Source organism: Carassius auratus, unplaced genomic scaffold (genome assembly GCF_003368295.1).
Source record: "Carassius auratus strain Wakin unplaced genomic scaffold, ASM336829v1 scaf_tig00036192, whole genome shotgun sequence".
Classification (NCBI taxonomy): domain Eukaryota; kingdom Metazoa; phylum Chordata; class Actinopteri; order Cypriniformes; family Cyprinidae; genus Carassius; species Carassius auratus.
Genome location: NW_020526291.1, coordinates 45,073 through 60,885, shown reverse-complemented (window position 1 = coordinate 60,885; position 15,813 = coordinate 45,073). Strand labels below are relative to the sequence as shown.

Here is a 15,813-nt window from a genome sequence, read left to right as displayed (position 1 = left end):
TGTCTTTAGTCACAGCCAATAATGATCTGTTTAACACGGATAAAATGAGTTGCGCTGTTCCACTTTTGATGTGTTTAGGAAATCTCATGCACAAAATAAATGGCAGTGCATGAGTTATCAAATTGTTAGCACTTTTGTTTTACTGCTACATCTGGTCTCAAATTTAGTGCTTGTCACCATGTGTTCACATAATGAAACTACATATTTTGAAATTATGCTTGGCAGGCCACAAAATATATATTATTTACAGACAAGCTGCGGGCCATTTGAAATTCAACCATGTGCCTCATTTGGGCCGTGGGCCAGACTTTGTTTTTGTTTTAACTAAATTAACTAGCAACTTTAATGTGGGCTTTTGTTGTTTATTAAATATTAATATTTGGTAAACATTTTTTATATAAATAGTAGTATTATTTAATAATGAGAAATGTGTGAGTATGTGATGGTGATTTTAGTTACGTTTGTTGCCCCGTTGGATGGCAACAAGAGACTGTTTTTATGAGTGTCAGCAGTAAAGACTTTTATATTGAAAAAGACTGAAACAGGATTGTAAATAAGTAAGTTATTTTTACATTCAACAAAAAACTTGTAGGAGGCAGACAACAAATGCACTAACCCGAAATACCAATTACCAGTTGAAAGAATAGTAAGACAAATAAATCGCTTTTCTGAGCAGACATTTAAACTAATGTTTTATGCTGAAAAGGAGATTAAGCTGAAGACTGAATGCTGAATCAAAAAGAAACAAAAAAGAGAATGTATTCACACTCACTCAGTCAATCTCTCTTTCATACTCTACTCACATACATACAGTGAGCTTTTAATAGAGTAATACATTAAGATTTTAATGATGCAAATCTATGTTCTTTATTAGTAGTTCTAAAGTAATTAGTAACAGAGGCTTGGGCTTTCCTGTTAATCTGTCAACTTTTGATTTGAGTCTGTAGCAGAAGGAAGTAGTTTTGCACAAAAGTCGGTTTTCTAAAGACACTCTGTTGCTGTTTCTTTTGCAGTTACACACTTGTGCTGTTGAACTGTTGCATGAACACAATATCACTCTCGTAGACCTATGCCTATGTCATTTGGTCTGTGGCCTCGTGCGTGCCTATGGCCAAATCACAGCCGTGTCAATATACAGAGAAAGTGAGAGGTCACTGCTGTGGTCTATTAAACAGAAATTGCTGTCAATCAGAAAATACTGACTGTCACATTGTGCTTTTTTTTCTGTCAGTGAGCACACAAAAATGACATAACACTGCAAATGAAAGTTATTCTCCAGCGAGGTGTTTTCAATGACTTTTTTTTTTTTTTTTTGCATGTATGGAAATAGGGAAACAGAAGAACTTTTTAACTTGCTCTAGCATACAGAGATTGACAAGCAAATAATAATTTGCTCAAGGGTTATTGATCGCTCCTGGACACCCCCTCCCCCCCATTACCCCCATCTCTCTTCATCATACAGTATGACTTTCATTTGGTCGTCCCCTTAAGCGTAATCATTTGATTTCGTCCACGTTAAATGGAGCGTAGTGAACAAACACTGCTATTTACCGCCCCGTCAGGCTCCGATTCCCCAAAAACAGGCAGCCCAGGGCAGAGAAGAGACAGATACAATGCAAGGAAGTAGTAGAGAGGGAAGGAGCGAGAGACAGATAATTTTTTTTAACACTACTGTAATCATGGTGATCTATTTGGTCTTTAATTTGTCACCCCAAAGCAGCTGCCTGACTGTCCGTTGTCACGGGAACAAGCCATTCTGCCCCTGAGGGTAATTAAGACGGTACAGGATGAAACATGCCAGAAAACAGAAGATAGTCAAAAAAATAGAAGTATTATGGGAAAATAAAACAAGATCAGCTAAAACACAAAACAGATGTACACAGAAAGAGCAAATTCAAGAAAAAATAAAAAGAATTCAAGAAAAAAGCTAAAAGGAACACACATGCTGTGAAATATACCATATTATAATTGTTTTCTAAAATTATAATGACAAGCAGGCAGATGAAAATTATGCTGGTACAAAACATGACTTCATAAACTCATAAACGGTGTTCTGGTGTTTCTAGGGTGTTGCTAGAAAAAGTTTGATTGCTTATAGTATTAACACACCTCTTGCACAACACATCAAGCTCCGTGCTTGACATATTTATGTCTAGTTACAATAAGCATGTTAAAATAATAGTAAAAATAGCAATGATACTTGCTGTAGCAGGCACGACTATTAAAAGTTGCACAGAACAATAGAACAAGCAAAAAAAACAAACTGCATAATCAGCACAGGCCTGCTATATCTGTCAATCATGTGCATTAGAGAATGCTAAATAAGAAAAAAAAAATCTAACAATAGAGAAGAGTATGCCTATCTCAGATAACTGGCAGTCATCATGGGCCACCATATGCAAATTGCCTCCAGCCCATTATTCGAACTGACAACCATAAATGTCACCCTGCAAAAACGCAATAGCAGACCAATCGAATGTGTCGCCCTGGGTCAGCAGTCCTGTCTGGGCAAGAAAGAGCTTTTTTTTCCCTACTGATACCGGAACAGCTGGAGGATCTTCTATCAATAACCGGCTGCCGGCTTCCTCCGTTCTGTAACGAACACCTGTGTCCTCCTATTGTCTATATTATTAAAGACCTGCATAAGCTGTGCTCCATCAAGGTCACATGTCTCCAATCGCACTCTTTTTACTGCGTCCTCACGTCCTCGCCGTCTGGCAGATGTGTGCAGCACAGCCAGGAGGGCTTCATCGGAGGATGAGGTCATTTGTCAGAGAAGGTTTGGGGTGCGGGTGTTAACACCTGGATCCTTTGGCTCGGCAGAATGTGCGCAGCCTAATGAGGGATCATAATTAAAAGCGATAGCCCGGATGCCGCTGGGCCCGGCTCGATGCTGCCAACTTGAATCGCCAGAAATGTGCAGGAAACGACACAGTCCAGAAAAAATCATGTTACCTGTTGACATTTTGTAAGCCGAATGCCTCAACTATCTGAGATCATCACAACCCATCATGTCCCGTTCGTTAAACGTTATTTAAAAAGAGATTTAGCTAGGGATATGGCATGAAGTCATTCCCAGGGTGCCAACATCCTTATCTGCACAATTATTCTTACCCGGAGAATTACAATGAAAGGCTTATATTAAAAGGGAAAAAAACATTCAAAGAATCAGGCTGACAGCTTCCCACACACCCTCATTTCCACTCTGCCCTTGAGTCTGGATACCAAACCGAATGTCCTTGAGTTAAAAACATCAGCCCTCGCTGAATAATGCACAGCATAGAGATGAGAAGATAGGAGAAAGATTGCTTATTCACAATCAATTAATCAGAGTGGATTTACTGGAGGTCGGCAAGCAGCATCTGCATGAGTATTAATGTTTTACATACGAGGTCGATAGACTCTGATATGCTGATGTTAGACCATTTTGTTACATTTTGTACAAAACTTGAATATTTATGGTTGTAGTTCTTCTTTAAAAGCTTGTTGCTGCAGTAACCTCTGACCTCTGGCTTTCATAGAATGTGCTGAATGTGATCAGGTCTTATTCACATTCGTTCAAAAGTTTGAGGTTGGTAAGATTTTTTTTTTTTTAGTCTTCAGTCTTACATGATCCTCCAGAAATTATTCTAATATGCTGATTTGGTGCACATTTTTTATTATTATCAATGCTGAAGATAGTTGTGCTGCTTAACATTTTTTGTGGAAACCATGATACAGTTATTTTTATCCCCAGGATTCTTTGAAGAATATAAATAGAGCAGATTTTATTTGTTAAAGTCTTTATGTCACTATCAATCAAATAATGATTAAAACTTATTTTCTAAACTTATTTTATTTCAATAAATAATTAAAGAACCAAGCACGTTTTAGAATCTCAGCAAATGCTGTGTCATCTGGTATTCTTTGGCTACTGTATTATGGATATTGAGTATGGAAGCACGGAGGCTTGCACATTCAGATACAGGGTCATTGTTTGCACTTTTTTTTTTTTTTGTCACCAGTAATCAATACAACATAATAAACTTATTATTTTATTAAATATTAAATCATTTATCTTTGAGTGCGTTTGTTAGATTGGACAAACACTGCTCAGCGAGCCATATTCCAGTGGATCAGTTTTATTTGTTTGATAGATCAGACCTCAGATCACCTGAGGAAAACAATGGTAATTGTTTTTTATATTTCCCATTTTTCCATTTTATACATGGAACAATGAGACAAGAAGCAATATGGAAGGAGATAGGAAATGACTCCCACAGAAGGAGACAGAATGCATTTCTGAATTCAGATACAGGCACATAAACATCCCTGTGGCACAAACAGAAGAGCAAGGTGCTAGCAACTCCAAAGCCATGGGTTTGATTCCCAACAATGGCAATTTATTAATAATACTTTATGCATTATTATGTGAAATAATCAAATGTATACTCTGAATTCCATGCTAATCATTTTGGATAAAAGCATTTGCCAAAAGCTTAAATGTAAGTGATTAACATGTTCATGTTCCATGGTATATAAAAGGTCATTCTTAGAATACTATAATATTCCCATGGTAACACAAAAAATATGGTGATTTGTTAATTTAATTAAAAGCACATGACACATGAATGTACAACCATATGAGAGAAGTCAGCAAGGTAAAATGTGCATAATATCACCATTATGGCATGTTAATTTACAATAATCACTTTTCCCATGATGACTATATTAGTTTGGAGCTCAGATTTACAGTTACATTTAGTCATTATGCAGACACTTTTATCCTAAGAGACTTACAATACATAAAGGGATTCTTTTTAAGGAGGCAAACAGACACAAGAAGTGCTTGTAATACCAATTTTTATGGATTGTTCAGAGAAAAAGAAATTTTTTTATGATGAAGTCAAGTAGCCTCGAAGGAGATGAGTTTTCAGCTGTGACTTGAAAATCACCAGGGATTCAGCATTCCAGATAGGGGTGGGAAGATCATTCCACCAGCCAGGAATTGTGAATGAGAATGTTCTGGAAAGTGATTTTGAGACTTTCTGTGATGGTACCACAAGGCGTCGCTCGATAGCTGATCTCAGACTTCTGGAGGGGATGTATATTTTTAGTAGTGAGTGGAAGTAGGAGGGTGCTGAGCCTGTGGCTGTTCTATATGCAAGCATCAATGTATCGAACTTGATCCGATGCGCAACCAAAAGCCAGTGAAAGGAGATAAAGGGAGGTGTAACATCGGCTCTTTTGGGCTCATTGAAGACCAGTCGTGCTGATGCACATGTCAACAACTACACATCCAAACTATGTATTATTCTCTTCTGCATGTCTAATTGATTTCAAAAGGTAACAGGGCTCATATCTGTTTACATAATGGGAAAATAAAATGTTTAAGAATAAGTATAAGAAGCTGAATAGACTTACTATTTTTAGAACTTGAGCTTTTCACATATATGAAAATTATTTTTGACAGCCTAATACTGACTCTTCACATAATCTGACATCAATCCCAAACTTCTTTGATCAATCCCATAAAAAAAAAAAATAATAATCCAGAGGAAAGTTTTGTGACTCAGAAATCACTCTTTCATTGCTCAAGAGTTCTCAATTAATTTTAAATAAGTCACATTCCTCTCATATTTTTTGCATATTTATTTAAAAAATGTTGACACGAAAGGGAATTTTGAGCTGTAAAAGTAACACAAATACTTTAGTTTAGACAATTTAGTCTTTTAATGGTTGAGTTCATATCTTACTTTATCATGGTTATGATATTTTGTTGAGATGTTTTCTGAAACATTTTTCTTTTTTGTATGGTACTGTATGTTTCATATTTCCTAAAGCAATGATGAATGAAAAACATGATTATGCAGTCCTTTTGTGTTTTGGTTGATTGTTTGAGCACTTACTGACAGCATCCTTCACACAAACACCAGTGAAATGTCACCAGACACATTCAGACTCACAGAGACTGTCACAAAATCTCTCTCTCACAGACATTCACACATTTGACTGGGGGATACCCACTGAAAACAGCTTGCTCCATAATTGAGCATGGCTACAGTAATGCCAGTGTTTATAATTAGCAACACTGGAAAGAGATGTTTGCAGAAGAGAAAGAAAACAAATCAAATGCACTTTGCTTCTCTCTAGAGATTTTATTTTTTTATTTTTTTTTGCGTAAAGTTTCATGAGAGAATAGTTTAGACAGATTATCTCTCTCTCTCTGCAAAACCATCTTGCTTGCAATTATTCCGTCAATAATTCTGCCCCTTTTGACTGATTCATTCCTCTTGCTGTGAATGCTCAGTACATTGTCATATTGTTCATAAACATCATTTTCTCTTTATATCAGCGGAGGAAGTCTGTAGCTCTGTAGGAAGTCTAACAATGTGTTTTTATCACTGTGAAGGGGTCCTCAGTACAGTTGTGTGATGATTATGATGATGATCTTTTTTATGAAAATAAAAATCAGATTATATTTCGAGGGAAATATAATTGCATAAAAATAAGAAATGTCCACAAGAAAAAAAAAAAAAAAAAAAAAAAAAAAAAAAAAAAAAAAAAATATATATATATATATATATATATATATGATTTAAGGTTTAGGGCTTTGTTTGGCCATTTATGATTGGATGTGGGACAGGGGATAAAACAGTAAAAACTGTAATATTGTGAAATATTTCAATACCTCAGGTTCTATAATTTATCACTCACTAATCAAAATTACTGAAAATATTATGTTATAACTGATTAGTGTTACAAGAATTGTGTCTATACTATATCCAAATATGGCACAACTATATTATTATTATTATTATTATTATTATTATTATTATTATTATTATTATTATTATTATTATTATTACTACTATTATCATTGTAGTAATTGTATACTTCACAACTGAAAATTAATATGACTGTTATATTGTTATGTTACTTTCTCTCCTATTCATATTTTCATAAACTTTCATTTCAAACATGCCTTTATGCCTCTTAACCTTTGAATAAAGTATTTCTAGGGTTTTGGTTGAATAGTTCAACCATTGACATCATTTACTCACCATCATTTTTAACTTGTATAACAGAAATCTGTGTTGTGAGTCTTTAAATTTAGATTTTTATTTAAGAGAAAGAGTAAAAAAAAAATATATATATATATATATATATATATATATATATATATATGTCTACACACAGTATGACAGCTGATCTAGCGTATATTTGACCACAAAGCAAAAAGCTAAAACAATTTGTATTTAAAAATTGGATCTTTAATGAAGCAGAGACTGAGATTCTTCGGTGCGTGCAGATGAAACTAAGAACAGTGGAAAATAATGTAGGAAAATATGACAGAGAAGTTAATGTTGAAAAATTGAAGGGAAAATCTATAGATATGAGAGTGTATAAATTGTGCAAATCCAGCATGAGTCATGAAACGTCACCTTATTTGTGTGCGTGTTTGTTGCTTTTATGACATGGACACCGTTAGATTTCAACTCTTCCGTTCAATCGCTCTCCTACTCAATCTGAGTCACCATTTTAAACCTGCCAAAGTCTCTCTGTCTTTCTCTGACTCATTTCTCTCTTTCACCTTCTGCCTCACTGACACTCTAGGTTTCAACTCTGCTGCTCCATCCCGTCTTTTAAGGGTCTGAGTCACCAGTCTTTCTATTCAACATCTCCTAACTCACTCCATCTTTCTCCTCTTCCTCCATCGATCATGTATCTTTCTTTTCAGCCTTGTTTCACAATGGAAACATCAATCTAATGACCTGTTCACCACCAAAACATCTCTCAGTGGTCGTTTTGAACCTCGTAAAGCCTTGGCCGGAGCTATAAAGGAATATTTACCCTCATGTTGTTCCAAACTTCTTTGACTTTCTTCTTTATTACACACACACAAAACGTTTTGCTGTATTGTGTGTGTGTGTGTGGGATTTCTATGAAATAAATTAACCTGCCTAACATTCTTTTAGCAATAGAAGAATGATAATCACCATCACTGACAATCAGCTGGTTTGAAAATAATGACAAAATTTACATTTTTGGGTGAACTATCCATATAAATAGGAAGAAGCAGCTTGATTGTCAATATGGTCGTATGGATTTTCTTTATTTGATTGCTGTTAGCTTGGCAAGCTGGTATTTCAACAATGTATACCCTGACATATGAATTTGTATTAAACCTTTAGATAAATATATGGAGCTCAGATTCAACGAGGCCCAAACAAGTCAACATAAGTTATTTGGTGCCGTTGCTTATGTTTACACAGTCAAAAAGTAAGATTAAATTCTGTTAGCTTGTAATGCAAATCAGTGAAGTCTCTATAACATAACACAGCTGACTTCTTATATAGTCATTGGAAATCTATATCTGTCAAATACTCAAATATAACCAAGGCTTTATAGAATCTTCAAAAAAAAAAAAAAAAAAAAAAAAAAAATCAGGTTAAAAATACATGGGGAAAAAAATCTCTAAAGTGATGTTTTATAGAGGTATAGAGGTGTAGCTGTGTTGAGCCTGTGGTTTATCCGCAAGTGGATGTTCATCTTGTTAGCAAGCCATTTGTGCAGTCGATATATAAAGCACATGGTTTTCTCTAGAGTTTGTGAATTGGTCTGTGTGTGTTCAGTGGTGATTTCTATCCCAGGCACTACTGAACAGCTTGATTCCTGAACACGTGGGTTGAGCGCCCTTGTTTGTCAACACATTTTAATTAAGCACAATTAAGAGCCAATCAACCATGCAGAACAATTATACCTATGTATCGGCAGTCCTTTCCTCAGTGTCCATCATCAATAACCACTCTCATTGTAAAATCACTAGATGTTTTATTATTGAATGTAGGGGTTATTTCTAGAACATTCTGTCTTTTTCCTTCAGTGTGCAGTATGAACTTTTGAATGTTTGATTTGTTGAACAGCAGCTACCTGACAGATATCCCTGAAATATATTAGATAGTCCTGAGAAATCACACCTGTCTCTTTGACCGAAAAAAAATAAATAAAAGATTGGAGCAAATCCGAGCCCACGGATGATACCCCCCCAAAATACTTGAAGGCTCCTCTCTGCCTGTCAGTCATTTTGCATGTTTTGGAGACATTGACATGACTCTGGACAGTGAAATTTTGGAGAGAGTTTGTACGGTTTAAAGGAATTTGGAATTGTAAAATTTGTTTACACCACCAGGCTTTTAGCCCCTACCAGCTTGCTTGTTGTCACCTGGACTACAGCTTTGCATTTACATTCGTAGGCCTAAAATAACCCTTGAATATAATATATATAAGGGATGTAACAATATAAAAATTTCACAATACGATAATATCGCAATATGATATGAATTCTACCATACAATATTTATAGCGATATTAAAAAAACAGTTATATTGTATTTTTTTTATTCATTTATTACAAAACACTTTTCTATGTAAATATATTTTCAAATTCAATTCATTTGTGAAGTGGCAAAGCAGAATTCTCAGCAGTGATTACTCCAGTCCTCAGTGTCACATGATCCCTCAGAAATCATTTTAATTTGCTGATTTGATGCTCAAGAAGCATTTATTATTATCAGTGTTGAGAACAGTTTATTATTGTGGAAACTGTCATATATTTTTGTTATGATTCTTTGATGAATAGAAAGTATATGGACTGTACAGGTGGATATTTGTATAAACCTCTTCTGCATGTGGTATGAATGATACTGGATGAGTTTGACCTTGTTTCTGTCATGAAAGTATTTTCCTCCTTTGTTATTACCTGTATTTTACTGTCTTTGAAGTGATTGGACACAGCTGCGTGTACACACGTTTAGATAAGAGTAGAGACAAATGGCATCATGCTCTTCCCTTTCCGACTGTCTTGTGATCGATCACTCCGTGTGTGTTTGGACAGTTGAGATAAATCATTAAGAAAATTGCTACAGGAAGATCTGTTTAAACAGTGTGAGGAGCTGATTTCGGAGTCAGTGCTGTTAATGTCTCTTTATGAGTCCATTAGCTTGTGGCACAGATTTGCAGTCTCTCACTCTTTCTGTTACACACATACACACCGAACTAGGTTTGAGTTTTTTTAGCGCTTTCAAACATCATGCATAGTCCTTCAAAGAGTTTTTACTTGGGTCGCTATGCTGTCTATGGGTTTCATTCAGCTTTTAATGCTGTGCGGAAAATGTTGAAAGTACAACCTTGAGACATCAATGTTTCATTGTAAATGACTGTCCTCTTTTCCTTAACTCTCTGATGTCATCAGTCTGGGACGGCCAGGAGTGGACTGTCATTGCCAGCATGAGAGTGGGGCGGCAGTTCTCCAACTGCAGTTTCTCATCAACGAGGTACCGAACACCCACACTTGCAGGCACACATATATTACAGCACATTTTCATGTGTGCAGCATATGTAGAAATCACATAGGAGGGCAGAGTGCATATGTGTGTGTTTTCATCTGTAATGTAGGATAGAAAGCATGTGTGTGTAAATGAACGCTCAGCTTTGCAGAGGAAAACGATTAGGTCAAGAGCCGCCTTCCCTCTCAGCCCTGTGGTGTTAATGCAGTCAGTCATTACTTCCCATCAGATGTGTCAAGTGCTGAATGTTTCTCAGCCTCTCTGTCTCGCTCTTATGCACACATGCCACATCATCTCATGAATAACAAGAAGTTAACAAAAGAGGGAAAGTGGGATAGTTGCCATGGTGGCCATTTTGGGTTACAGCAATTTATGTACTCTCCACTATCGCCATATATTTCTGTCTCCTTTCTATAAGCCCATATAAACACATCTAAAGTCAAAAGAAAATGGCATTTGCGAGCCATTTTACTTTTGCAATGTGGTGTCTTTCAGAGTGAAGGAGTATATTCAACGAGAAAACATTTAGGGCAGGTTTTTCATCTGCTGGGAATTCATTGGTTGGTGAAAAGTGGAGCCAGACCTGAATCTGAGTTTGCAGTCAGTTGTGGAGATGATGAAATCTTTGCCTCAAGATTCAGGCCAAATTTATTTGAGCTTCTTACATGCTTAGAAACGAGATGGTGGTGAGGATGTGCCGGTTAAAGGTCAAGTTTACCCTTCAGCATCCCAAAGTGTTCCTTTACCTCTTTTTAAAAGTATTGTTACTTGCTGTTTTTTTATTTTTTATTAAAGCATTATCAACATTAGATTATTAGATTATTGTGTACTGTTATTGTGTAATGAGATGTCAAAAAAGGTACATTACCGTATCTAAAATAATAGCCTAAAATTATGAATAATTAGATATCTGGCATTACTTTGTCTAGATGATGATATCAGCTGAAAAAGAAAGTTGTTTCGGATGAAGAGAACTTTATTGCATTTTAATTAAAAATGACAAAGACAAACATTCGTTTTATCTTTGGAATATCATGCTCTGCTTAACTGTTCACAGTAAGATGCAGATGTTATACCAGACACTGACAATGTAGTGAGACATGAGACAGTAGGAATTGATTGGACAAATATTGTGCACACACACACTTGACATTTTATCCTGAGGTACATTATTTAGATATTACACTTCAAGGATTTAGTCTTCATCCATATTGATTTTATTAACAATAACAAATTAGTGCTGTAAATAACATTCAACATCACAGGGGATGCTACCTCACTAACCAAATGGTTACATAAGTACAATATATCCCACACCACTTATAGTGGATTACAACACATAATTTCATTAGTGCTCTACTGTAATTTAATTGTCATAAGCTTCCTCTGCATAAAGTGAACATAAAATCAAAATAACTTTGATTTATTCCATTTTTTAAAATGCACGCCCTTGATCTAATTGTGAATGTGATTCATCATTGCATGTTACTTCACAGAAAAAAAAAAAAAAAATGATTGTTTTGTAACTTTATCTTCTTCTGAAATAAATTCCCTTTCCTACTGACATCACTTAGGTCATACAGACGATTGGACAAAAGCAAATAGCCAAGATAGCAAACTCTGATCTGTGTTATTTTTTTGTATTTTGTATATATTATTATAGTTTTTATCAATATGTATTAATCTTCTATATGTTTTAGTCTATAAGTTTAGTATTTTATTGTCATTTTGAAATTCTGTTATAATATGTACATTCAGCTTTATTTATTTTTTGTTATAGTTTTAGAAATTTAGTACTACCTCTTCAGTTTATTGTATTTCATGCCATATTTATATTTTTACAGTATATCATTATTATTATATCATTTAATGTTTTTTTAATTGGTACACTCACTTTTACCTTCTAATCAAATCCCAAAGTGTACAATTTATTTTCTTGTTGAATATCCCATTTCACTTGGAAAATATCATCTGAATTATAATGGGTCGCAGATGAGAATTCACATTGACTTTGACATGACACAACTAAAATTCCCTCTCGACATCTGTTTTTCTCTGCTGTTGTCCTTTGGTGTTCTGGTGCAATCTGTGTTTACCTAAACACCATCTCCATGGAAACACAGTTGTCAGTCACCTGACTGATGGATCTGGATTCAATCCACTGAGAAAAAGACTTCCTGCTGGCCCGTGATCACCCTCAAATTAGGCAGTGATTTGACAAAGCGAGTTCACATTAATACTGAAATGTTCTCATCCCCGACATGAAATGTCACACATTTTTCCAGGTTTGTCATGTATTATTTGCCTTTGCATTTGGCTTCATATTTCTGCAGGGCTTCCAGGTAAAATGAGTCAGAAAGACCTTTGTCATCCTGACAGTGTCAGGGACGGTGAAAAAGAGATCTTTCACACTCACACTTTTAGACATTTTCATCACTTTTTGCTCTTGTCTCTCTTCCTGTCCTCCATTAACCATGAACACCATCCAGAGTCTTGTAATACATAGAGCACAGCATTACTTGTGGCAATTCTTTCTCTTCAGACTGTTCCAGTCTCTATCCAAGGAGGACTTTAATATCATGAAATATGCATGAAATGCATGAGAAAACAGCAAAGTTATACAGACAGAAACATATCGATGTGACAGAATAAATTAAGGTTTATCATTTCCTAGCAACTATATGAGTAAATTCTTATTTCATTTGTGACCTGGAAGATGCATTGTATACTGCATAATTTTCCCCATCATAGATGGAAACGGAAACTCACTTTATACACACAAGCAAGTCAAATCCATGTGTGCTATTAGGTGCAATATTAAATACAATGCATGATTTCAGGTCACAAATAGAAAACTGACTTATATAATGATATAATATTTATTTACATGAAAAAGCACAATGGCTAATGCCATGAGCTGTGCCACTGAAACCTAAAAAAAAAAAAAAAATCTATAAATGTATGTCTAACGTGTCATAAATTTAATGTATCTTTCTTTGATTGTTAAAATTGGTGTAACTGACCATCTCATTGCATGGATTGACTGTTGCTCTAACATTTATTTGTTCATAGGGAGCGCTGGTCACAGCTTGTGCTGACGACACGCTGCATCTCTGGAATTTGAGACAGCGACGTCCGGCTATCCTACACTCTCTCAAATTCAACAGAGAGCGGTGAGTAGAGCTTATATACAGTATACAATTGTGTTTTTCAGAAATGCATAGGCATGTGTACAGAGCACACATAATATATCATGTCAACAATGAATTTCCCAAGGATTTCATAAAAAATAAGACTTTTCTTTATTTAATTTTAGATTAAAAGTGAGAATCCATCTCAATATTTCAGCTTGAAGTTGCTGACTGCCCAAGGCTGCAGAGCATTGGTCAGAATGAATATGTGATAAAGTAAACACAGATAGCTCAAGGCTGCAGAGTAAAGCCAAGCCTCAATATTGTAAAATGTTGTTGCTCCTGTCTTCTCTCTTCTGGTTTGTTTCTGAGCAAGAAGTGAGGATTTTATTCTCAAAAAATGCAATGGGCACAATGGAGCACGTATAAAAAATAAAAATAATAAATAAATAAAAAAATCCATCATAAAAAAATATTTTGCATTAGCATACCTTTAGGTATCTTAAAGACCACATGAAGAAAAAAAGAGTGTGATAGAATTTTCAACAACAAGCACTTAAAGGGCCCTATTTTAACGATCTGAAACGCAAGTGTCAAAGCGCGAAGCGCAAGTAAGTTTGTGGGCGGGTCTCGGCGCTGTTGCTATTTTCCCGGCGGGATAAATGGCTCTTGCGCCCGGCGCAAATCTAAAATGGGTTGGTCTGAAGTAGCTTCATTATTCATAGGTGTGGTTTGGGCGTAACGTGAAATAAACCAATCAGAGCGTCATCCAACATTCCCTTTAAAAGCAGGTGCGCAAGTTCCATTATGGATTGCTATTATTATGGCGTATTTACCAGGCGCACGCCAGGAGCGGTTCACAGCCGAGGAGACTGATGTTCTTGTAAGAGCAGTGAAAGACAGAGAAGTTGTGTTGTATGGGGATGGGAGAATAATTAGCCTGAATAATTTGTGAGCTAGTTTTATGCCTATTTTTTTCACATCTTCGTGGCACACCACAATGATTTCCGTCATCTCATGTGTTAATATTTTTTAGTGTAACAATTTATGATTTGCAAAAATAACTGTTGCATCTGTGTAGATTACATGAGCAAAGTGTATGCGCGTTGTGCACGCTATACATTATGGTCAAGCATGCGCCCTTAAAATAGCATAATGAACAACGCGCAACGCGCCACTGACTTTAGACTAGGTTTTTTCTGGTCAGTGGCGCAATTGTTTAATGGAACAACAAAATAGCACCAGGGATCGTTTGCGCCGGAACACGCCTCCTTTTTTGCGCTGAACCGCCCAGGCAGCGCAAGTTCATTCACTAGTTTAGCGACGTGCTTCTGTGGAGGGAAAAGCGCGCTTTGCGCGGGTGCAAAATAGGAATGACACATGCGTCGGTGTACAAAGTCAATTGCGCTGGGTGCAAGATAGGGCCCAAAATGTTTCCATTAGTTGTTTTTTTTTTGGAGCAGTTTGTAACAGACTTATAGGGATAGTTCACCCAAAACTGAAAATGTAATACCATCGTGTCATTCCAAACCTGCAACATCTTTGTTCATCTTCGTAACACAAATTAAGATGTTTTTGATGAAATCGGAAAGCTTTCTATAGCCGCAGTTCAACCATAATGAAAACAAACATAATGACTTTATTCAACAATTTCTTTCATTTCTTTCAATTTCCATGTCCATGTTTACTGTGAATTCATGAGAGTATCATGGTACATGCGTGTGAATTATTCTGCTTGCAAACAAGCCGCAGCGCATCCGTGTTCTACTGTATGTCAGAAATGTGTCATGTGTCGTGGTACTCTCGTGGTAGTTGCATTTCTGTCTATGGGAGGGTTAGAAAGCTCTCGGATTTCATCCAGAAATATCTTAAGCTGTTTCAAAGATGAACAAATCTCTTAGAAGTTTGGAATGTAGTATTAATTTTTATTAAAGATCAATCCCTTTAAAGGTAGAAACCTATTTTAGCTGGAAATATGTTGACATTGAAATGGAAATTTGATATGTTAAACATTCAATGAGATCTTTAACCACTGACTATAACTCAGTAGTTTAAGCCCTCGTTTAATTTTCTTATGACGACTCTTCCCCAGCTTCTCAAACTCTGCACTATTCACGTAATGGAAACTGACCCACTAGGTATGACTAATGTGGCTTTTGTTACTCTATTTCCCTTGTTGAATGACTCAGGGTCAGCTCTAATAAATGTTGCTCTCATTCAGATATGTGAAATGTGACAGTTGCGTTATGGGTAATAGGCCCTTGGAGTTGTATAGAAGTATAGAAACCTTTCAGGAAGTTTAAACAGAGAAACTGATGTGTTCTGTACAAACTGATAGACCTTGAGCAAGTTGAA

The 15,813-nt window shown here is 35.9% G+C and overlaps 1 protein-coding gene across 1 annotated transcript in view; it reads left to right on the top strand.

Moving 5' to 3' along the window:
• The window catches only part of LOC113082465 (syntaxin-binding protein 5-like), a gene marked incomplete at its 5' end in the record, with an annotated part of 88,554 nt that overhangs the window by 29,256 nt on the left and 43,485 nt on the right, over window positions 1–15,813 (top strand). Inside the window, 2 exons of the mRNA XM_026254103.1 lie at window positions 10,234–10,315; window positions 13,400–13,500. Of these exons, the coding sequence (XP_026109888.1) occupies window positions 10,234–10,315; window positions 13,400–13,500 (183 nt within the window). The remainder of the gene's footprint in view (window positions 1–10,233; window positions 10,316–13,399; window positions 13,501–15,813) is intronic.